The 23,742-nt window shown below is 41.3% G+C and overlaps 1 protein-coding gene across 1 annotated transcript in view; it reads left to right on the top strand.

The window, feature by feature from the left end:
• ASXL3 (ASXL transcriptional regulator 3) overlaps positions 1-23,742 on the top strand; it is a 259,194-nt gene that overhangs the window by 49,917 nt on the left and 185,535 nt on the right. Inside the window, exon 2 of the mRNA XM_078687356.1 lies at positions 1,553-1,635. Coding sequence (XP_078543482.1) covers positions 1,553-1,635 — 83 coding nt within the window. The remainder of the gene's footprint in view (positions 1-1,552; positions 1,636-23,742) is intronic.

The raw sequence follows: 23,742 nt of genomic DNA, 5'->3' as shown, positions 1-23,742 counted from the left end.
GGAAGATATTGGCAGAAATACATGTATTTAGGAATCCAATTGTAACATATCATGCACTTTACTTGTCTTTTAGTAGGTTGTGACATCCTGGAGGCCTCCCTGTTGGTCTAGGAGTTCTGCTCCGTTGTGGGTATTAAACTCCGGGCATGTGAGTTATTTTAGTGTGTGCTTAGTTGGATTGTTAGTCTGTAGTGTTCACCGGCGTGCGACTATGTTGCTAAATTTACTTGTTATGTTGAGGGTGTAAAATATGGATAAACTGTCTCTTTACCCTATGATGAGTGACTAGTAGAGAGGAAGAGAACTAGAGGTGCAGACGCATCTAATGAGGGAAGCTGTGAGAAAACTGGGTTAGCTTCTTTGAAAAGGCTCGTTCTCATCGCCACCCCCTAAACCCACCTCATTTTTACGCAGTGCTATAGCCCCACAGCAAAGATGACTAGCCTGAACTTGTATATCTTGGCAGATTTACATTGTGATTCACAAAATATTAGAGGAATGGAAGTTGAAGCACTCTATTCAGGCTTTGTTCATCAGACCGTTTTCCTTATACACTGACAGCAAGCAGTGATTTGTAATTGTATGAGCTGCCAGTTGGCATCTTTTCTTTATTTCCTTTTACTTTACCATTTTACAGGAATCTTAAACCGGCCTTTCAGGCCTATTGAAAATATACGTTCTCAAATGTGACACAACTTTTTGCTTCAGAATTCATTTTTATCAATTTTCAAATTAAGTTTTTGAGAAAGAAGTTTTTTGCTCAAACAGAACAAAATGAGAACTGTAGTATCGCTGTTACTTAAAGTGTTAGTTATTTTCCTTCAATCCATCTGTTGCACATATTTGTATTCATGGAAATAAGTAAATAGAGAATTGATCAGGAGACTTTTTTTGTTTGATCTACTTTAGTACGCCATAAGGTTCGTAGTGATAAAATAAATTACCTTTCACCAATGGATATTGGGGATAAAGAGTTAATGCGCTTCAGCCGTAGTGTGCAGCCTGTGTAGTTGTTACATTTAAAAGAAGATGGTATGCAAAATAATTCATCTCGTCTCGGCGCTCTGTCATGGAGAGTATCCTTTGCAAAGCAGTTTTGGTGGTCATGCTATCCCTGATTCTGTCTGTCACTCCTCAGAACTGCAACGAGGCAGGACAACATGGACAGTTATTTTAGGGATTGCTTTAACAGCTGATACAGTCTGTAAATTGGAGTCGCTGTAATGGGAAGTTAAAGATCCCCTGCAAGGTAAGGTTTTTAGGCAAATTGTAGTGCATGAACTTTGAAATTAAATCAGAGCTCAGTTGGATTGTATGTGAATCCTGATGAAAGCTTACTGCTCTGTTTAGAATTTCTTTGAAATCCACAAAGTTGTTCATAAGTATCAAATTAATTCCACTGTGGCTGTTTTTTTTTATCTTGGAACTGACCATACAAAGTTAGCAGCCACCACAATCCACTTGCATGCATGCAATTTATGGAAAGCAGATGAAGCTGTAATTCTGCCAGGTTAGTCATTTTTTTGTTTTTTTTCTCCCCATCATTGTTCAGGCTTTAGAAAAACATCCAAACTCGCCTATGACAGCAAAGCAGATATTAGCGGTCATACAGAAAGAAGGGCTAAAAGAAACAAGGTCAGTACTTAACATGTTACTGTACATATTGCATGGTAAATGTCCAGTTTACTCATCAAGCCCAAAAGCAATAGTTAAAATGTGAATCTCCTCTTACAGCACTTTGGTTAAAACCTTTTTGTTAAACTTGAATGTAATAATCTACATTATGGACGAGGGGTTAGGACTACTTTTGTTTTGTGCTGGCTTTGTTACAGAAAAATGCTCTTAAGTGCTACCCTTAGCAACAATGGTTGGAAGGTAATGCATTAAATTAAAATATTTAAGTATTGGAGCTATTAAGGAAAATATGAAAAGCATTCTATTTTGTTATGAGCGAAATGTCATTCAAATAAGCCATCTCTTGTCTTGTAAATAAGGTGTTGTCGCTAAAGAGTATTGAAGTGCCCTTCCCTGTATTCCAGCCTACCTGGGATGTTACTTTTATCAGAATCATTATCTAGTCTCACTTTCAGCTGCTGGATCCCACATCTTGTAAGAAGGGCTTAGTAATGTCCTTGGAAGAACTGGCTGACCACTGTGCTCAACCCTCTTTCTACCTTCTGGGCATATTCCTGAGACTACACGTTACAAAGCTGTTCTTCATTCAGGGATTTTCCAATCAAAGATGCATCCTCTGATAAGAAAGAATTTCTTTTCTGAAGACCCAGTGTTGTGATCTTCATTTTAGGAAGTGGTTGTGGAGTCTTTTTGAGGTTGATTAGGCCTCAGCTAAATTCTATGAAATGGCTTATTGCGTTTGACTACACACTGGAACATATTTTTGTGAAGTAATTCTTTTACATTATATTATACTTCTCTTCGTAGACCGGCCTAAGAGAGACTAAATCCATTAAAGGTCATGCAAGAAAATGTGTGCTGCATATACGGTTTATGATGCCAATAAATCCTTTAAAAAACCTCTTACCTGTTTTGTTTTGCAACAAGCATTGCATTGTTAAGATTTTTGCTTCTTGCACCATGTAAGAGCCCACATCAGCATTAAAAAGCCTGCATTTTCAGGATAACGAAAAATGAGTCTAGGCATGCCCCTTTTGTGTGACCCAGACCCTGCACTTCCTTAACCCTTATGTTTCACCTCCTCTCTTGGTGATGCTCAACACATTCTAACTTACAAATTGCCCACCCTTGCCAGACCTATCGAGTTCATCACTGCCTGCGCACGCTCCATGATGCTTGGCATACATTCATATAAGCTTGTGCATTTAATGTGAGTAGGGGAAAAACTCTGTGCAGGGATAGTTGGCTGAAGAAAAACGTTATCTGGAAACTGCACCAGGTATCGGTTGAGAGATTAAAGGTATGCAAGGTTTCAAGGTGTGGGAATTTATAGTTATGGTACCCACCTACTCTGCTGCTTCTGCAGAGTGCCTTAGGTAATTCGAAGATTACAGGCTGCTTGATAATCTGTATCCTTACCTCTGCTCATAGAACTAATCTTGCAAACACTGGAAATGTGGGCAAACTTTCTGCGGCTACTGAGTGCTATCTGAAATTGTAGGATTTTCAGTTCCTCTAATGCCTATAAATATCGAAGGAGCCCGTGACGTCAGGGCTGCAGTTAATATCAATCCCTGTTTTAGAAGATAGTGCATGTTCCCTTCTTTTTTTTCCTAAACATATTTTTGTTGCTTATTAACAGTGATAAGCTGTGCAGTCAAAGAATAAGTTATAATCAGAAGTTATACAATCGTTGTACATTTGTGTCAGTTCAGTCATACACAGTACTTTGCAGAAATGATGGTCCATACAGTACATTGACTGGATTTCGGCCTGCTTCTAACACAGTAAACTATCTTACTATTTTTCCCTCTCATCCCACCCAGTCCCTGCCTTGCATCAATTTCAGAAACACAGTACTATTTATCTCTCCCGCACAGTGGAGAGCCACCACTCATGCTGTCCCAGAGGTACATGCAACCCAGGGCACCCAATATTCATACCCAGGAAAGTTCAGGCTTCCCCCGTGTCTTGGCCAGAAAGTAGGAACCTATACAGGAAGTTGGTGTCCGGTTTTGCCAGACATTCCACTAAGTAGTCCCAAGCCCTGGCATTATCTATTGTGCTGCTACCCTTCCTCACCTCATGAAACAAAACTGTACTTTCATAATCAGCCCATAGGCTGAGGACATCCCTTCATTTATTCACCTGAGGGCTTTTGGTGGCTTTCCATTTCATTGTATTCTCTCACTTTGCGAACACTAGGACACAATCCACAAATTTGGTGGTCACTGTTTGCTTGGCTGGTTGTGGAAACCCTGCCAGTTGACACGCATGTGAGGTGCATGGGATTGTTCTTTCAGTGACCTTGTTGATGCATGCCACTACTCCCTCCCAGAATTCTCATAGGGCAGGTCCATACCATGTGGAGCATTTTTGCTCCCTATTTTCGACATCTGGGGCATACTACAGCCAGTGCTCCAAACATTCATGCAAGCCCCCTTCTTGATTATTTCATCATTCTCCCATTCTGTATATCATCCAAACACTCCATTAGTTATAGATATTATTATATGAAAATCCCCATACGTTTAATTAAAATCAGACTCTCTGAAAGTCCACAAGATTCAGCCCTCATTACAGATCTCCTTATCTGTATGCCCTCTCAGGGACTGTATTCAGAGCTAGAACCCCCATGTCTCACTTTCCCTAGCTGTGCTGCCAAGTGTTATGCTAATGTCCTGATATGCACAGCCACTCTGTCGCAACAAAGTGATGGAATGAATGCTTGATTTCATCTCTGACTCTGGGCTGAATTTAAGTCCAATTTCTTCCCCTAACATACCATTCTAGACAGAGACCAGTCATATGCAAATCAGCTTGTTGTTGCTCCTATAGCAACAGTTTGGGCCAAACTGCCAAGCCCACTCCCCCCCCCCCCCCCAAATGGGAACACAAGCATGCAATTAAGCAGTTTTGGATTTCTTAGCCTTTTTTAATGAGGTACAGTTAGAGCTCTGTGGCACAGTGAGTACGGGACCCATTTCTGTGCAAGGGCCATTTCATGGAATAGTATGGTCAGAAGCTCAATGGTTACACCCCATTTCCTCAATATAAAAATGATGCAAACCATTTCCTACATAAGCTCATATAACCTTTTCTTTGAGCATTTAACTCTTAGAGCAACTTCAATTCTCTTCTGAGATGCTAGTGTCATATGACTTAGGAAATTCATCTTTTGACCCTGGGGACATATCAGTGTTGCTCCATATCTTTTAGTCACAGATCTTTTTTTGTGTCCTACGCCGTACAGGACACGGACTTATTAAAGAGTTTCCCATGCCTGTAGATTTGATAAAAGCTGTCATAAAGTCACCTACTAAAAGATTGTTCAGGATGACTTGAAGGAGGCTTTTCATATGTTGCCAGTGAATGGATCCCATCAGATTTTCAATTTCATTGGGATGGTGCCTCCGTGGCTGTATTTTCAGAAGTCATTGTGATATAGAAATCACTTTATTCATCCCTCCTTGCTGTGAGTTTTTACATAAGATTAATTGGACTGCCCTCTCTCCTTACTCTGATAATATGAGAAAAATCTGATCTTAATGCCTATAAAATACCAAACACCTCCAGTAAAATGCTTCTACTACATAGGCGTATCAGGATCCTAGCTAAGACATTTAACAACTCTTGCAGAGTTAAATCTTGATACTGTAAATAGGAGGGTGTCTGATTTAGCATTTTCATGGGACTACTGAGTGTGCCTATCCAACATAAGGACTCAGCACTAAGGTTTTGGTAGTCATGTCTCTTTTAGTCGTTAAGGGGATTACAACTCTCTACAGTCAAATAACTTTTAAAGGACTCCAACTGGCAACTTTAAAATGGGGATAGTCAGGAAAGGTATCCTGTTTTACTGCAAGTTATAAATGATAAAGATATACCGAAACAAGTCCTGCTGCCCTGCAGACATGATTTAAAGCAGTGGCATTCTTCTAGGGTCAATATCAGCCCTTTTCTTGCTTGAATGTAACAGTTATATTGTTTGGACTGCTGCTTCTTTCATTGCTAATTGAGGAAATTTGGAATTTGATTGTGTGTTCTTTGTTGTGAAAGAGTTCAACCATTTACTCAATTTTCTTTGGATCTCTGTCAAGTATGTTACTTGAAAATGTAGTTTTCTTCACTTAAAGTGTCTTTCAATCTGGAAACCTGCAATGTTCTGGCACCCACACTATTTAACTTGTTTGTAAATCGTATAGCATTTATTCTATCAACAATTTGAGCAAATGGTTTTCTATTTGGTTTCCCCTTTATCAGTTTTCTTCCATCCAGATAGTGTGGTTCTTTATGATCTTTTAAAATATTTTAAATGCTGATTATCTCCTTATGTGTTGTAGATCTTGGGACGCCTTTTGTTTAAACAGACAGTTAAAACTGTGTATAACTGTGTTTGTAAATAAAGATAGAAAATACAGTATTTCCTATTAGATACAGTATTTTTTACTTTGAGTGATTTTGTCTCTGTTAAAGTTTCCAAATCCATCACAAACTTGGAGCTAGTCAGCTTTTAGGAATTTAATGAAGATGGAAAACTGGTGTTCCTGTAGGTCACTTATTCTTATCACCCTTAGAAGTGTTACTTAAACTTATATTTGCTTGTACGACTACTTAGTCATGAAGATTTCAATAACAAAGGTGATGAATATTTGCAATTCAAAATTCATGGAACCAATATTGATCCAGTAAAAATGTTTGTCTAGAACAACTGAAGTGCATGGATGGAAAAACATAAACATTCCCTAAAATCTAGTTTTGATTATCAATAAGGTTTAATTATTTTCTTCCAAGTATCAATAGAGGTCCGTCCAATAAGCATTTATAATGAAGAACTATCTCACTATGTTAATCTGAAACCCTTAATTACAAATGAGAATGAATACATTGCATCTTTTCAGACAACTTAAATGACAACACATACTATTCTGCTCCTTCTAGATTTTGGCTGTGAAGGCAGTGAGGTGTTGCCTATAATAGGCCCTTAATTATAGTGTATGTACCCATAGTCAAAACATGAATATGACTGCTAAAGCTTTGTGTTTAAATGGATTTATAGGCCTGTAAAATGTAACCATGTACCACCTTAGGCTGCCCCAATTTTGGTATAATACATCTTCTAAAGTCCTAAATGACATAATTATTCTGAAGCTGACTTCTTTATTTAGGATGATCCAGTAACGCTGTATGTAATTTGCAGAAAGACAGTCATATTTGACAATCTACACTCTACTCTAAAGTCTTGTCTACCACCCAATTCATTATTGTCATTGTATTTCAAAAATAGGCAGGGTCACTGGAATTATGCAGCATGGAAAGACTAAATTATGTGGTGGAGTTGATTAGATTATGCAGCAAGAAAAGCCGATTTAGCGGCATAATACTGCACATTTTGTTATAGCATTTGTTTAAAAAAAAAAGTTTTCATAGAGTTCAAAGAAGACATATGCAAAACATACATCTTACGCTACAAAGAGCTATAGCCCAAAGGCATGTACATATGCAAAATATCAAACACGACTAGATGGTTGAGGCAAAAGAAAACCGCACCTGCCAACAATAGTGTAATTAAACAGGTATATAATACTTTCAAAGGTGCAATGAACCAAGGAGTACAACCCCTCTCTTCTCCAAAATATGGAAAAAATACAAAAGCACAAAGGGTGACTCAGCACTCAATAGTTGGATGCTTGAGTTCAATAACAAAGTTGATAAACACTATCTTATGTACACATATAAGAACTTCCAATGTAGAGATTTTCTTTCTTCATTTGTCCTGTATTAAATATCTTCTCACATAGAAATACATACTTAAAGCAGTCGCCATTACGGACACGCTGTGACAGATCTAGATTACTAGATATACAGACTACACAATCTGACTATCCTTTGGATATAAACTGTGCCAAAGGATATTATGGATTTGGCGAATCCCACATATTCGTCAGAGCCCTGAATAAGTCCTATGTGGACGAAACGCAACGGCTACTGGATTTGATCTGATTGATGTATTTCTATGTGAGAAGATATTTAATAAAGGACAAATGACTAAAGAAAATCTCTACATTGGAGGTTCTTATATGTGTACATAAAGAGTGTGTTTATCAACCTAGTTACTGAACTCAAACATCCAACTATTGAGTGCTGAACCATGTTCATATGCATTGATGAATGATAAAGCTCATAGTTGTTTCCTCAAAATATCAATGTATTGCATGGAAAGAAGCTCCATAGCCAAACAAGCCAGTCTGCCAATGTGATAAAAGTAATTACAACATCTAATGATGTCAAACGGTCAACAAATTTACCCCAGCTCGAAGCACTGAACATATAATCTTCCAGGAGTACCAGTTCCACTATCAAAGATTAGAGTACCCCTTCCACCCGGTGCAGAAGGATGCTTCTATGATTGATCTTAACGGATATTAAGAATACAATGCCCAAGTGTCCCCGCCTACTCCCACCTACACCAGCCCAATCAAAACGCCTTACAAAATGACATTTTGACATTGCCTCCCACTGTTCATCAGAGGAGTAGGATTAAATAGACCTGAAATACTGATTATTTTCGGAAAGTGACTTGAACCCAAACCAGTTTTCTCTTGTTGTTTAATAACATTCAGAAATGGGGTCCAGATCTTTTAGAACCGCAATACCCTGTCCCTCACCGGTCCCGTAAGTTATTCCACGGTATATATTGAGCAAACTTTGGCCCACTAAAATTGCGATGCGGGTGATTTCTGGGATTGCGCCTTTTAAGCTTTTATCAAATTGGCAGCTATAAAGCAAGTACGTTGTAAGTTTTCCGCTAATCGTGGTCATTAGATAGTGAGTTTGAATCTTCCCCTGTATCACCCTAAGTCAAAGGTGCAGGATTCAGTCCAAGTTTAACCCTACCATATATATATTTTTTTAAACTTCTTTTATCATATTCTTCTAAAGCCATTGAACTATCTCACAAAACTACCACATATGGTCCGTAGCACCTCTCTCTTTCTAATAAGCAAACATTCAGTTGGTGAACCAGACATAGCACCCAGTCAGACCGGCGTCAGATAGTATGTTGTAGCTATTTTCTTTATTTAATGTACATATTAAAGAAGTTTTGGCCCATTCCCATATATATATATAGAGAAAATGTAATTCACCAAATTAATTACTGCTTACCAGAAGCATTCTGTGCAGTAAATTATATTATTCATTTTAAAGAACTAAGACTTATAGGCATTCAAGAAAAGGCCTTGAAATAGATCAAGCCCCTGATCGCTGGTAGGTTACAGACAGTCAGCCTCCCCAATATCCCTTCTGAGGTACCTTAAGTGTAAGGCTCCAAGACAGCACTGCTCTTCAACCCATACCTCAGCCCCCTACCTAAGCTAATTGTATATTTTAATTTTGCTTGCTCCAAATAATGTAATTGGCAAATACATCCCCACCCTATTCCGGAGGAGTCACTAGACTTCATCAAAGAACGCTCTCCTCCCTGTACATCTAGATGGAGGTCCTGGGACACAAGGATGGTAATGTGGTTTTGAATTAAAGGGACCTTATTGCCTTCAGTAGGTCATCTCTATTGTGGGTATTCAAGAACTGGGCAGTGGTTGGGCAGCAGCGGCCCAGAGCTTAGTGTCCTCTTTTAACAAGAAGTGTGTGGATTTATTTGGTTTGTCCAGAATATATGGAAACAATCAATTAATTATTATATTTTTCCATATCCTTCCCTCTATCCTGGTTATTCCTTGAGTGACTATTCTAATATTAGGGTTCCTCCACAACCTGCTTAAGTTCCTACTTTGGCTCCTATTATGTTTGCTCATTATGCCAAATGTATTGTCTGCTACACTAGAAGAATACTTTTATTGTTTGATTAATACAAATCATTACAATGGTGAGCATGCATTACTGATAAAAATATGTCAAATAATCGCTTAAATATTTACACATAGAACAGTAAGCAGGCGTTCTCTAAATCCTGTGTTTTTGCTTACATTATTTCCTCTTGGTTTTTTTAGAATCCGCCTAAATGCATCCATTTAGTGCATTGATACCGTCGCAAGCAAATTGAAAAATGTAAAGTTCATCAATAAATAATTAAAAAACCTAGCAATCTAGATTTGTTCATGGTATTAAAATATAAACTTCATCTAGACAATTGATACTTTTTAAGAAACGGTTAAAAAACGGTGGAGTGCCATGGTGGTCCGTTCTAATTTGGCATCTGCAAAGGCCACAAGACAAGACATTAGTCATTATTAAAAGCTGATGACTAATACCACTAACAGTGCAATTCCATTTGTAAAGTAAAATCCTTAAATTCAATAATATAAAAGTTCCAGGGTCGCACAAGACGGAGAACAGCAAGTAAACTATGTGCAAAATGCCATAATCCACTGCTGTTCAGTAGTACGGTGAGGTGAGTAAATCGCCAAAACAACATCAGATTTATTCCTCCCTATTATGGTTAACAATTGTTAGCTTGCTGGCTCTTACTATTTTTAAGTATTTTTACTGTTATTGTGACTAACTTGATGAACCGGATATTAAGCAGTGGATTGTCCAGCTTCATTGTTGCAAGGATAGCTTGTCGACAAGTGCGGATGCCAAGTTTGTTCCATTCGCTCTTTAGCAAAAGCTTTTGATCTTCAAGGAGTGCAGGACAAAGACATACTACATGCTTGATTGTTTCCTTGCTGCTTCCACACCCCTTGCGCATTATGTTGGTATTTGTGCGGCCCAACTTGGCAAGTATTACAGGAATGGCCATTCACCCATTCTGAGGGCCAAAAATCTTTTTTTCCACAACACTGAGTAGGTGCATGACAAATGGGACGCCACAATCCCTGGCTTAAACCCTGATACGATTGACACGGCGTGCTTGCGTTGTGCCAGTTGGGCTCCGTCCGAGTGGAAAGACCAGAGGCGGACATTTCTTTTGATGTGGATATTAAGTGCCTGCTGCGATGGATTGGGGCTCCAGATTTCTTCTGCGTCCAGGAGTTTTAAAGAGTCTTCTAAATAACACTGGTATGATCTACCAAGCTGACCGGCTGAGATTTCCTGCCACAAAAGGGCCTCCAGCCTTCCTTCTCTGGAGGTGCGTAACTTGTTACACAGCCTAATGAATGCTCCAGCCCCTACCGGTCGGTGATCTTGGAGACCAAACTAAAGTCGTATTTGAGCGTAGGATGGCATTTTTGGAAGGCTCAGCACTTGTTTGAAAATTCTTGTTATTGTTTTGTTCACAAGGCTGTTGTCTTTTCCTTGCATGATCTCCTGGCTGTAGGTAGGAAGTTGAGGGTTTTTGCCTTCATGACACTTATACAAGGGGTCAGGCTTGGGCCGGACAATTGCCTTGCAAGGTTCTTAAATGCCACCTGGATTGTCGAAAGCTTTGGCTTCTACCTCATCTCTGTTTGGAGAACGAACCCTTTCTATCCATGTGGACCCCATATGCTTATATGAAGCAGCCCTATCATTGCTTTTACCCTTGAACTGCCAACCGCCACCTTGGTATTTCCTTAACTCAAAGGTGATTGTCTTTGTCTTTGATAGATTCAATTCCAGTTCATTTTCGGTGGTGTAAGGAGACAACCGACCAAGTAGTCTCTGCAAACCGACCCTGGTGTGGCTGAGCAGGACAAGATCATCTGCATACAGTAAATTGCTAACTCTTACCCCTGCAAGTTTTGGAGGATGAGAGTTTACTTCGTCAAGTGATTCCGACAGGTCGGAAATGAAGAGATCGAAAAGAAGGGACGCCAGCCCACAACCTTGTTTTACTCCACAAGATGTTTGTTTTGTTCTTGAGATATACGATCCGTCCCCAAGTTTTATACGGATCCATGTGTTAATGTGTAGCGCAATTATAGCTTGTAGGAGCACTTGTGGAATCCCCCATTTCTGCAGTTTGAGCCATAATCGGATCCGAGGTGCACGGTCAAAAGCGGCCTTAAAGTCAACAAAACAGCCATGCATTAGCATTTCTGATGCTGCCTCTTTGTCCAACAGGACAGATATTGCAAGCAAGTTGGTTATGGTACCTGATTTTGGCACAGATCCTGTCTGTTAAAGGGTATAAGATGTTTTTTTGTAGCCCAAGACGCCAGATCTTAAAGAAGCAATTTTGCGTAGTATTTGGATTCCACATCCAATAGAGTAATCCTCCTGTAATGTTTCGGATCTGATATCTTGCCGCCTTTATAAATTTGGTGTATAATTCCGCCACACCAAGATTCCGGTAATGCCTGGATAGTCCAGCAGTAAGAAAATAAGGGTGCCAGTTGTTTGGCCCAGAATTCGGTGTCCTGTTTATACAGAGCCTGGAGTAGACCATTTGGCCCAGGAGCTTCATCTGAGCGACCCTCAGTTATAATTCATGCTGTTCTTTCCGTTAGAGTTTGAGTGTTGTGGGTACCCATTGAGGCGGTTCTTCATGCTGGAGCAACGATTTGGTATCGGTTGCCGATGGCATCCTTATGTTTGATTTGGCAGGTTCCTCGGGTGTCCCAACATGCGTTTCACCTAGCAATTGGCATAAGTTAGGTTTCGGGCCATAGCTGGAGGTTTGGCCAGTGGACCTTCTTCCTTTTCTGGTTTTTCAGAATGGGTTGTTATAAAGGATACCCTTTCGGCTTCAGAGATGTTAGCACTATTTTTTCCTCCTTGTTTATGTGTTTTTGAATTAACAAGCGACCAGAAAGATTAGAAATAATATAGGGATTTCCCAGCAACCTGCTTGAGTTCCTACTTTGGCTCCTATTATGTTTGCTCATTATGCCAAATTTATTGTCTACTAGACTAGCAAAACTATTGTCTACTACACTTTTCCCTTATGCAGCCTTTTGCACTTGGCCAGATACCTCTCCCTGCTTGAAGTGGATTTTGTTGTGTTTTATTGGTTGGGTAGGCATTGATGGCTCAAAGAAGATCTGTTGAAACTAGATCTTGCCACCTCTTTGTAGGGATAATTGGTTCTTTTGTGGTAATTTTATCAATCTTTATCTGAGCATCCTTGGAAGCTTGTCTAGATTTAATCATTGCCTCAATACAGAACCTGCCCCATCAACAGATCACAAAAGTAAGTCAATGTATGCGCAAACCAGGATACCACGCAATTCTAAACACAAGTTTGTCCTTTCTTTAGTATTGCGATCCCTATGGCAAGCTTAGGTTTCTTTTCATTAAGGACAAGATGCCTGTAAACTTAACAAACTCAATGAATCCGATCTCTAGCCAGTCAGTACAGCTCCTTGACCCTCCTAGACATAGTCCAAAATCAACAGGCAGACCCAAGTTCAGTCCACTTCTATTCCCAAATGGAAGAGAGGTGGAAAACCTGTCTACCAAACTGTAAGGGTGCAAGATATCCTACACAAGTCAGCCATCCACATATTTCAGGCGCCATGAAAGATGGGAGTAGTGCGCTGACCAATTAAAGGCTAGTTTTTTAGGTAGCACAAGGCATAAACTGCACTCTCCCTAAAGGGTGTAGTCCCATGCAGCTTCTATGAGTTGACTGAAGCAGCGTGAATTAAAGGAACAGATGTTGTTTGTTACCCATGTTGTCTACATACGAAGAATTTGGTGTGAAGGGAGCTTTGATAAACTTTTGACTAAAGTGCATGATTTTTAGTGACCTCTACTCAAGAATCCAAAAGTGGTTTGTGCATTACAAAGGAGCGAGAAAGTGCAGTAAGAAGCCTGCAATAGAGTTGTAGCGTACTGCACTGGTTATGTGTGAGAAGGCAGAGAAGTGATAACATAGGTGGGCGGTATTCAAGGTTGTAGCTTTGTGGAGAGCATTACTCGTGGTGAGAATGTAACACACATAACTAGTTCACTTTATTCCGTTGTGTTAAAATCTTTGAAGCTATGTCTCCAATGCGGATATCCATGGAGCACTGCATTCCACTATCCACTGTTTAAATTATTATGCAAGTACGTTGGGATTTTACAAAAAATATGCATTTTCTGAAATATGAACAAAGCAATTTGCACGGATGTCAGGCCATCCATTTCTTAGTGTTTTAAAAAGATAAACGTTTCTTTATGAATAATTTCTTCATCCACGTCCTGCAAATTTGATTTAAGAAGGAGACAGACAAACTGCAGTTCTTTCAAGGTTAAAGACTCTGGCTTTGTGATTCCTGAGTTTTTGGCAATTTGTATAACTGCTGGCAATTTGTATGCTCATTCAACCCTGGTCACATTTATTACTTTTCAAGTGAAGACAATTTCCCAATGGGGAAATAGTCATAAAATGGTGATTGCTGAAGAATAAGACCTTTGCGGAGATGCGTTTTGTCTATGCCATGACGCACAGGCGACACAACTTCATTGTGTGCTGTTGCTGTTTGAGCTGCTTAAGAAATATTCCTAAAACGAGTATACAACTGTATCCTAATGGTTTGCCCTGCTGAGATTACTGTAGTAGGTCAGTTAGAAGCATGATTAATATTCCTTAATACTGTGGACTCTTGACATTCAAAAAAGAACGAGAGAGTCCGGTCATCGTTTCGATTTGTGAAACTAATTAACATCCTACATTTTTATTTCAGTTTGGTGACCGGGGGAAAAAGCCTGTCAATGTTACTTTTTTCTTAAAAAACGAATATTGTCACATTGCATTGATGCCCATAGCTATTCACATGTGCCTCACGCTGTAACCTGTCTTCTGTAGCTTCAAACCGTTTTGTACAGATCTCATAAGGATTTGTTTTTAATCTACAGTTCTGAACTCCAGTGAGGTTAGCAGAATGTTTTTATTGGGGATGCCTGACTTAACAGATCAAAATGAAGTTCACCCTTTTCCCCTGTAGACCTTTATAGATTTTCTCAAAACATATATAACGTATTTCTCTGATAACACCCGATTTAATTCACAGTGATGCGATGTACTAGTGTGTCTCACTGTACATTTCAACATTGTATGCACCCATATATCTAGGGATTACTTTATATTCTGAGTTCCACAAAAAAAGCAAGCATATAGCATGAGCTTGAGTATTAACATTTTGCAACCACAATTAGCAACGTAGGAGTACGGCAGTTGTTTTATATTCCAAGCATGTACAGGATCTTTACTTTTCGAAAGTTACTGCTATAGAGTAGCTCCATATGACTAATAAATTGCTAATGCATTAGACTTGTTTGCAGAACGTTAATGCTGTGCTTGGGTCTGTAGGTTGCAGTTTTTTCCAGTCCCACTAATTTTTCTCGTTGCTGCCAGAGCATAATTAAATCATTGTGAGTGTGCCACTGCCAGGTTAAAAGGTACTTAATGTATTGTTTGTTTTTAGCTCAGCTTGAAATATTTCACAAATGTTAGTATGCTGTCAAGTGGTAGAAACATTTAAAAGTGCATGATGTTCTTTGGCTTAATATGATACAATCCGTAATAATGTGGATGCATATACCCATTGAATTTAATAGTGATTATGTGCTGCAGCATAATATATTTTGTGTTTTATGTTATTGCCTATTGTATTTCGAAAACATGTATCCAAGCATTCATTCATTCCATTCAACTGTAGGTGAGTTCAAGTCAATACTTCTGCCTAGTGTTTGTCACAGTATGGCGATCATGCCAGCCAGTGGCAGGATTGGAAGCTGCTTCGGCAGCAGTTACTTTGGGACCTGTGGGTGAGGCACAATGCACGCTGTTACGAATAATTCTTGGCTACAATCCGAATTGCCTTTTATATGCCATTTGTGTGAATCTGCTTCTCTTTCACTCAGTGACTTCACCCATGGTCATTGACTCCTCCTAACAATACTCCATACTGAATATATGTAAGTTGTGATACTGCATTATCTAGGGGGGAAACCTGCATATCTCCCACATCTCCTGTTTCATTGAATTTCATCAAGAAGCAGTGTGGCAACGTGACCCTCTGTCTGTGGCCCCTCTCCTATTGATAGGACGTCCGTACCACTGGCCTATGAATACCGGGCTAGTAACCGCAGTGCCTTCTTATATAGTAACTCCATTGTTAAGAAGAGCCTGAATAATCCTGTGGATGCCCTACTGTGACCAAGCCTTTCCCACTGCTGGTGTCTAGCCTCATTCAGTAAGTCCAGCTCAGGGCCTTCTCCATTCAGCAGTCGGTTGAAAGAAAGGCTGCTGAGTTGGTTAGTGCATGACCTCATTGCTAAAAGAAACTGAACTACAAATGATTGATCATCTCCCGCACTCTACTCATGTGCAATATGACACTCCTAGAGCCATTGCCAGCAGTACTGACACATCCAGGGAGGCTGACACTCCTATTGAATTATCTCCCAGGCCCTTTTAGGGAGAGCTTGACTATACCAATTGATGTTACCAGAGAGCCCTCCTCTAAGAAGACCCTTGATATGTTGCCCATTAAGACCTTTCCTTACTGGAGAATGGAGGCTTGTGTCCATTGGTGTCTGCTTTAGAAGCCCAGCATAGCCAGCACTCCTTCTTGAGTTCAAAGTTCTAAAGCAGGCTTAGGAGGTTTGGAAAAAGCCTTATTCCTAGTCCACCAGTTCAAAGTTTCAGGATGTCTGCTCAGTTTGTCTTGGTGATGGCAGCTGACCTGAAATATGGGAAGCAATATATCTTGAGTCCCTAGACAAGAAAATTTACTAGCCTGGATCCCAAACTCAATTAGGCCACTACCACCATATTACGTTATCTGGTACACCTGTCAGAGAAATTTGAATTCTGAGCACCCTCTGCTTCCAGACTTTGTCTAGGAATAAGTATAGGTTTGTGCTTGATGTAGATCAACAAAGGCTTGTGCTCTAACTGCTGGTTATTAGGACTTCAGTGAAACCGCTACCACAGCAATGAGTATAACTTCTTCTTCAATTTATCAGCCACAGTACTTAATGTTTTTGACACAAAGGCAGAGATCCCAGAAAACTAATTGACAATTCCAACTAAAGCTCTGGGTGCAATCTACTTGGTATTGATCACACCCTAGTCACCTTCCCAATGCGTGGAGCCTTTCCAGCGTTTGAAAACAAGGCCATCTTTTGCCTCCAAGCCTCTGATAAGCTACCTTCTATCCTCAGCTTGGTGTCCTAATGCAAGAGGCGTTTTTAGGGAAAGGACCAGGCATCCCCAATATTTGACAGTCTAAGAAGTCCTATTGACTTCCTCCAGTACTGCGCTGTCCTCTTCATCTGCATATCACAAAGTTGAGTGCACTCTGCTAGGAGTGGTAGATGTCTGGAGCCTTTACCTGCATTACTACAGTTAAACTCAAATCACCACCAACGTGTGATTTATCTCAGTGGTGAGGGTCAGCTATGTTCTACAGCGGGCCCAAGAACTTCTTACTAGATACAGTTAAATGATCTGGAAATAAGACAAGAAATGTATCTTCTCTTATTTTCCAAGGACAGCAATCCCATGCTTAATCTTTATAAAGGCATCCAAATCAACTGCATGCACATATGTGAGATGTTTATTTTGTCACTTTAACCCCTTCCATGCTCATGACGAGCTCATCCCGTCATGAGTCACAGTGGAGCTGTGCTCAAGACGAGCTGAGCTCGTCATAAGGGCCGCGGCCCGCCCACGCGCGGCTAATTCCCCACCTGTGCGGGAGAATTAATGAGTGGGAGGGTCTGTCACGAGCCCAGCTCGTCATGAGCACAGCTCCACTGTGAGTCATGACGAGCTGGGCTCGTCATGAGCACAGCGGCGCCGCAGACCTCCGCCTCCCCGCACCGTGGGGGAATTACCCCCGCAGTGAAGGGGTTAGTAGCTAAAGACTGTCCATTGTTGGTTTTACATGGCTGTTGACAAGTCAGGACTTTGGGGCTCACAAAGGCAGCATGTCACCCTGAGAGTGTAGTGGCTATCAAACTGAAATCTGATCTTTTGCAAGCAAACCACTTCATGTCAGTGTTCCAGAGGTTTCTTGGTCTACAAGGTTCAAATATTTGGAATAGTTGCACTTAACCCCTGTGCCAACTTTAACAGGCCCTCCATTTCTCAAGACAGCACTGGGATCAACTTCAGGACTGCCAGTCCAAACCTTCTCCCACCCTCACCCATACCTTGATATACTGAGCCCACATTCCCAAACTTCGGGTGAAGTAGCTCATTTGTAGCTGAAAATTGGAGTCGAAACTCAATCATCCATCAGGTGGAGATTCCCCTGCTTTGATGTCTCCATTATCGCCTTCTAAGACCGCTCCTATACATTTGGCTCATCCGCATTCTTGGCCCTAACGGAAATTCCAATTGTCTATGATTTTGCCAGTTCCCAGCAGAACCACATGAGGGAACCAACAGGGCATATTTTTGTTCCACATAACACAATATTCGAGCCATGGCGGCACCCACTCATCACCACCTTTGCTCCTGAATGGACAGAGTACTTGGAGCCTTATGGGATGGCCAGATGCTCGATTGAAAAGGAGTTGGAGGGAGAAAGAAATTGTATTATTGAAGTGGATGTTGAGAACCCACCTCCATTATTAATCACAATCCTTGACGGTGGCAACCAGAAAATTCACTAAATGGACCTGTGCTTTTCCCTGTGGTAGTTTGGCAGAAATCAGTCAGACTTAACTTAGAGGTAATGTGTAAAGCATTTATGCAGCACCCAAACAGTAAATAAGTGAAAACAGAGCACAAAAAAATAGAGTGTATTTTATTAAATAAAATGACACCAAACCAAATCCAATCAATAGAAGTGGAGTTATGAGTTTTTTGAGTTTGAGGTAAAAATACCAACAATAGGAGTGAAGCGCCCATTGTGGTAATCTGGTCGCACTGGACCAGGAGAAAGTCACTACGATGCGAGGCTCCGCATCAGATCAAGTGAAGCCACCAATCAGGAGCTACGCAGTGCTGCGATGTAAGGCTCTGCGCCAGGTCTGGTGAGACTTTCAGTTAAGCCAGGAGATGTATACTCTGACTCTTCATAAGGGTCCAAGACCTTGAGAACAGTACTTGGGAATTAAGAATCACACCCACAGAGCCCGGCAGAAGGGAGCGGGTTTAGTCAGCTGTAAAGCAGAAAAGGCCTTTGGAAGTTTATTTTGTCCATATAGCTCAAACAGTAGGTCAGCCAACTGACCCTTAGAGTCACTTCTGGAGAGTCTGTGTTGAAGGTAAGCAGGTTCCTTCCTTCAGACAGCTAGGCAGTCCTTCTTTTGAGTATTCTCCAGTCCAGGAGTGTCCTAATTTCACTAGCCAATGAGCTGGGCTAATTTCTGTCCGGCCTTAGAATGCCATGGTTTCCATAATGTTGCTAGTAGTAACAGGGCGATACATTCATGTTATTGGAAGGTAACTATACGAAGCACAACCTGTAAACTTGATTGGACAAGCATTGATCTGAAGCATGCCTTTTCATCAGAAAATCTTAGGCCTGGCCATATTACTTAATATGATGCAGTGTAAATTTCTGCCCCAGGCATCTTCATTGAGCACACCGGCACAGATTGGACCATTTCCCCATTTCATAAACTAAACTGAGAGAGTGCATCCTGGAGTTGGATGCCTACGTGGTCCTGGGAACCTCAATGGTATCTTCAAAAACCACCATTGTGTGGCACACTAACTATGTGTCAATTTCTTCATGGCCCTTATTCTGTCTACCGACAGCCTATTTGCCCTTTGGCCTGTCTCACTAATAAGAAAAACTAAAAAACAAATGGGTGAAATGCTTAAATGAATCTCAGTCACTGATAATTACCCTGGGCATCATTGCAGAAGGTTGTGTTTTAGCTGCTCATGCCACATCAGAGCGCAACCAATTTCTGCTTCAGTAGGGAACAGTCCAGTCGTAACTGCTTAGCCATGTCACATGTGAACCGAAAGGCAAGCAGCATTAAATTGGCTACAGCTTTGTTGGCCCAGATGCAAAAGCAAAGGCATCCCTTCATTTGCATGTTCCCAAGCGCCCATGCAAATGAGGAATCTCCCTATTTGGATTGTGCCGGCGCGCAGTGTGTGCATTCAACCCCCTTTAGCTTTCTCATGGCTAATTAGGCCGTCTCCATACACTTTTTGGTGATTATGCCAAGTACGATATAAAAGTGTCTGTAATTAAATACTTCCTCCCACTTTTAATGGTCCCTAATGAGTTTTTTTGCAGCCTTTAAATATATGACTTTGCAGTGTGAATCTATGCAGAGTCGCATGCTGTGAATTATTCTGTCATCTAGTGGTTGGGTCCGAATGATCTCTTTTGTTTTTAGGTCTCACCTAGGCAGCGCACATGCGCTGCTGTAGGAAATGACCTTTAGAAATTGGAGCAGCGGCGAACACGCGAATTGAAAACAGATGGCCTGCGCGCTGCTGCTCGCTCCCGCAAGGTGGATGCCAGCACAAGCACGAGTGCTTGAAAACAGCTGTTTGCATTTGCCTGGTTGCCCTCGCTATCCCTTCTCAACTGCTTGTCTTGCTGTCGCTTTGCCATCGCTTTCTCTTCTGAGCGTGTTGGCCTATTACTTCATCCCTCCGTGCCGAGAGGTGGGAACCCGGTGGGCCTTTGCCCAGTGTGGAAAGTAATCAGCGCATGTTGCATGAAATGGTGAAACCTCCGCGCCCTGCTAAAGAGCATCTGCACATTTCCACACACTTGTGCGCTCTGCCAAACAATGCAGGCTTTCTGGTTTTTTTGGGGGGTATTGTTTTGCGTTTGCACAGGGCACGTTTAAGTGCATGTTGCGTATCTGGGACAACTGTTTCGTTCTCTTCTTTTGAATCGCACAAATGTATTTCTTTTCCTCCGTTCCCATATATGTAGAACATGTATGGGACAGAGTGCCATTTCTGTACAGGTAGGATGGGAGAGAGAACAGTCCTTCATTTGTGACTTTTGGGTTTTGGCGTTCTGCTGTTTCACTATTTGCCGTTTTTGGTGCAGTGATCTACAGAATGAATCGATGGACCACATATCGCACGCACCTGTCACTGTAGGTTGTCTTCGCCGTATTTCAAGGAAATAAATCGTCTTCTATTTACTGTCCTTGACAAGGATTACACGTATTTGGTTCCGTCAAAGTGCAAAACGTATTTTTTGTTTCAAGTGTAATCGTAATATGTTAGTGTTGCTATTGCCATTTGCTCCCTGTTGCATGAGCAACAGCACGCCTGCCACTGACAGCGAGTTACAAAACAAAGGCATTGTTTTTGTTCGTCATAGTTCCCCACATTGTACTCTTGTCTTTATTGATGCAATAATAGTATGCAAGTAAGTCAGTTTGTTGTCACTAAGGTGCAGTCCGAATGCTGGGCCCATAAACAGAAGGGACATTTATATTTAAAAACTTACAACCAAAAAATGCAGACTGTTGTAGTGCGAACGACTGGGACATCTTGCAAAGTATTCCTTGGATATTGCAGGCCCTCCCATCTCCCTCCGTACCAGACATATGGGAGCTGTTCCACATTGTGGGCTGTTCTGGTACGTTTAGGGGAGCAACATTCTGTGATATCAAGAACTTAAGTGGACACTTCCATTCTGACTAGACTGGTCGTGTGAGATGACCCACAGTCCAATTTTGACACACTCACCTGGTGCCATTTTGAGGTTAAGCAGGCTTTGGTTATCTGTCATCTTATGTTGTTAAGGGGATTTTGCTTTTCAGAGGAGTGGTGCTTTAAACTTATGCCGGTGTAAATCTTAACATTTGTTGTACACGTTCTAGGTGATTATTCCAGGCTTGTGTTGCCATTTCACGCAGACCTAATTGAAAACAGATGGCCCACGTGCCGCTGTTCGCTCCCACAAGATGGATGCCAGCACAAGCACCAGTGCTTGAAAAGAGCTGTTTTGCCTGCTCGCGATCGTTTTAACTTTCAGCGCGCCGGGGCCATCTTTTTTTTTTTCCTGTTTTCGTTTCGATCTGTTTTTTTCTTGTTTAGTCAGGACTTGTGTGTAAGCATGCCCTTACGCTGCCCCTTCTGTTGTGTCCCGAGGGCCTCAAATCTCTCAAAGCTATGAAAACGCTCACCATCACGTCTGCGGCATCCCACCTCATACCCTTTTCTCGCACATAATTGCTTCCGCTTCGTACGTGAATCGAGAATGACCTCTGTGACATAAAACCTATATAGATTAGATAATCACACACACTCACCTCTGCAGTAGGTGCACTAATCCACCTAGCTCCCTCAGTGAAATTACCTTTGCCGTTGTGGTTTTGCGTGGAACAGCCACTGGAAGGGTGAGATGTGACCTCTCCAATTCACTGCAACCTCGATGAGTGGTGTGGGTAGAGGTTCTCTTGCGCCAGCTCATTAAATGCAGACAAATTGCCTTTGTCAATGTTTGGTTCGTCGGGGTATACTTGCTGCAGTTTACCCTGCAGCAGGGATGAAAGATGTGTCAAAAGAGTGCCGATGGCATGATCATTACTGTGTGCAGAGGCTCCACGCTGCCAAGGGCCGGAGGCTTCTAAGCATCAGAGCGATATTATATAATTGTAATTTTGAAATAAGTCCCAAAACTGGGAGATAAAACTGTACTAAGAAAAAAAGAGCTTTTTAAATTTTAATGGAAGAAAGAAGAAAAAAGAAAAAGAAAATGAAAGATAGAAGGGGAAGAAGGAAGGAGTAACAAAAAGGAGAAAATGCAAAAATAAAATCTATAACATCTGCAAGAGTTAAAAGTAAAAAGATATTGGGGAAAGAAGAAGGTACTTTAAAGGAAAACAAAGATAATCAGGGAACATGCTTAGAAAGGTATGCAGTAAGAGGTGAACATACTAAATCCCTTTTAATTAATAAAGGCACAGAAGTGGTAAATTCACGATCCAGCCGGTGGTGATGACCTAACAAGTTCCACCAGGCCTGATATGACATTTTGGAGGTATCTTTCCAATTGGTTGTGATAATTTGGAGGGAGATTGCAATAAATAAATCTATGAATCTTCGGGGTTGTCTGGTTTTGATTCCTCAGCATTGCTTTTTCTACCACACCCTACACTTCACTTTCTTTATCTCACTCTTGTTGGTGCTTCTGTGTCCTCGCTTTTTCCCTTTGCCTCTATTTTTTAATCTCCTGATCCTTCTCCTTCATCCCTTTTCTGTCTCGCTCTCTCTGTCTTCCTTACCCCTGGTCAAAATCAGATGATTAAAAACAAGCATTGGCACAGCCAATAGGTCTCGCCTTTGGGACCCGCTGCATAACTAAATACTTAGACCTATGCTTGTTTTTTTCAGTTTTTGAGAATGGGTATCATTGTCAGCCATTTGGCGATCTCTTCCTCCTCTTTCAGTGGAGACTTGTCACCCTGAGAGCCCAGATACCCTTAGGGGTGACAGTGCTCAGCTTTACAAATGCTGATTGATTGATCATGTTGTTGGACGTACACTCCAGAAACTACTTTGCATATTCCCATTCTGTAAGAAGTTGGGTTACTGGTTAAAGGGGGGTGATATCCTACTCAAGCAGCAACCACAATCCTAGTCAGGGTTAAGTCATAAGCAAACTCCAAATTAACCTGTGCTTAACCCCACTGGTAGCTCCGCACAAGAGCATTCATTATTAACTTAGAGGCAATGTGTAAAATATTTATGAAACGTGCCAAACAGTAATAAAGGGAAAAATTGCACAAGAAAAATTCCACACCAATTTACGAAAATCGAGTACAATGTGATGGATAATTTAAGATCAAAACACAACTGTGGTTATCTGCTTGCGCTATACCATGACAGTCACAAGTTAAGGCCAAATGCAATGGCCGGCTTCAGGGTCCGAGTTAGGCCAGCTGAAGAAAAGTACCTTAAATCTTCGTTGTGGAGCTATGCGGAGGCCCACATCCAGGATGCATTGAGGTCCTTGTTTGGAGGTGCCTCGTGCAGCAGTGGTTACGGGAAGCTATGATGCAAGACCCTTGCATGGAGATGTGCCACACAGTGAAAGTTCTGGGGAGCTGGTGGACGATGCAAAGTCCTTCGGTGGAGATGAGTTGTGAAACAGCGGTTCTAGGGGCTGTTGGAAGATGTGAGGTTCTTGCGTGGAGATGGGTCACACAGTGGCGGTTCCGATGAGCTGCGGGGGTGAGAAGCAAAGTCCTACATTGGGGATGCGCTGCGCAGTGGTTCAGATGCGTGGTCTTGCGAATTGATGATTTCCGCATGTTCTGCTGGAACCAAAGCTGGGCTGG

The sequence above is a fragment of the Lissotriton helveticus genome, chromosome 4_1, assembly GCF_964261635.1.
Source record: "Lissotriton helveticus chromosome 4_1, aLisHel1.1, whole genome shotgun sequence".
In the NCBI taxonomy this organism is placed as follows: Eukaryota; Metazoa; Chordata; class Amphibia; order Caudata; family Salamandridae; genus Lissotriton; species Lissotriton helveticus.
Note: the sequence above shows the minus strand (reverse complement) of the source record. Positions and strands in the feature narration are given on the sequence as shown.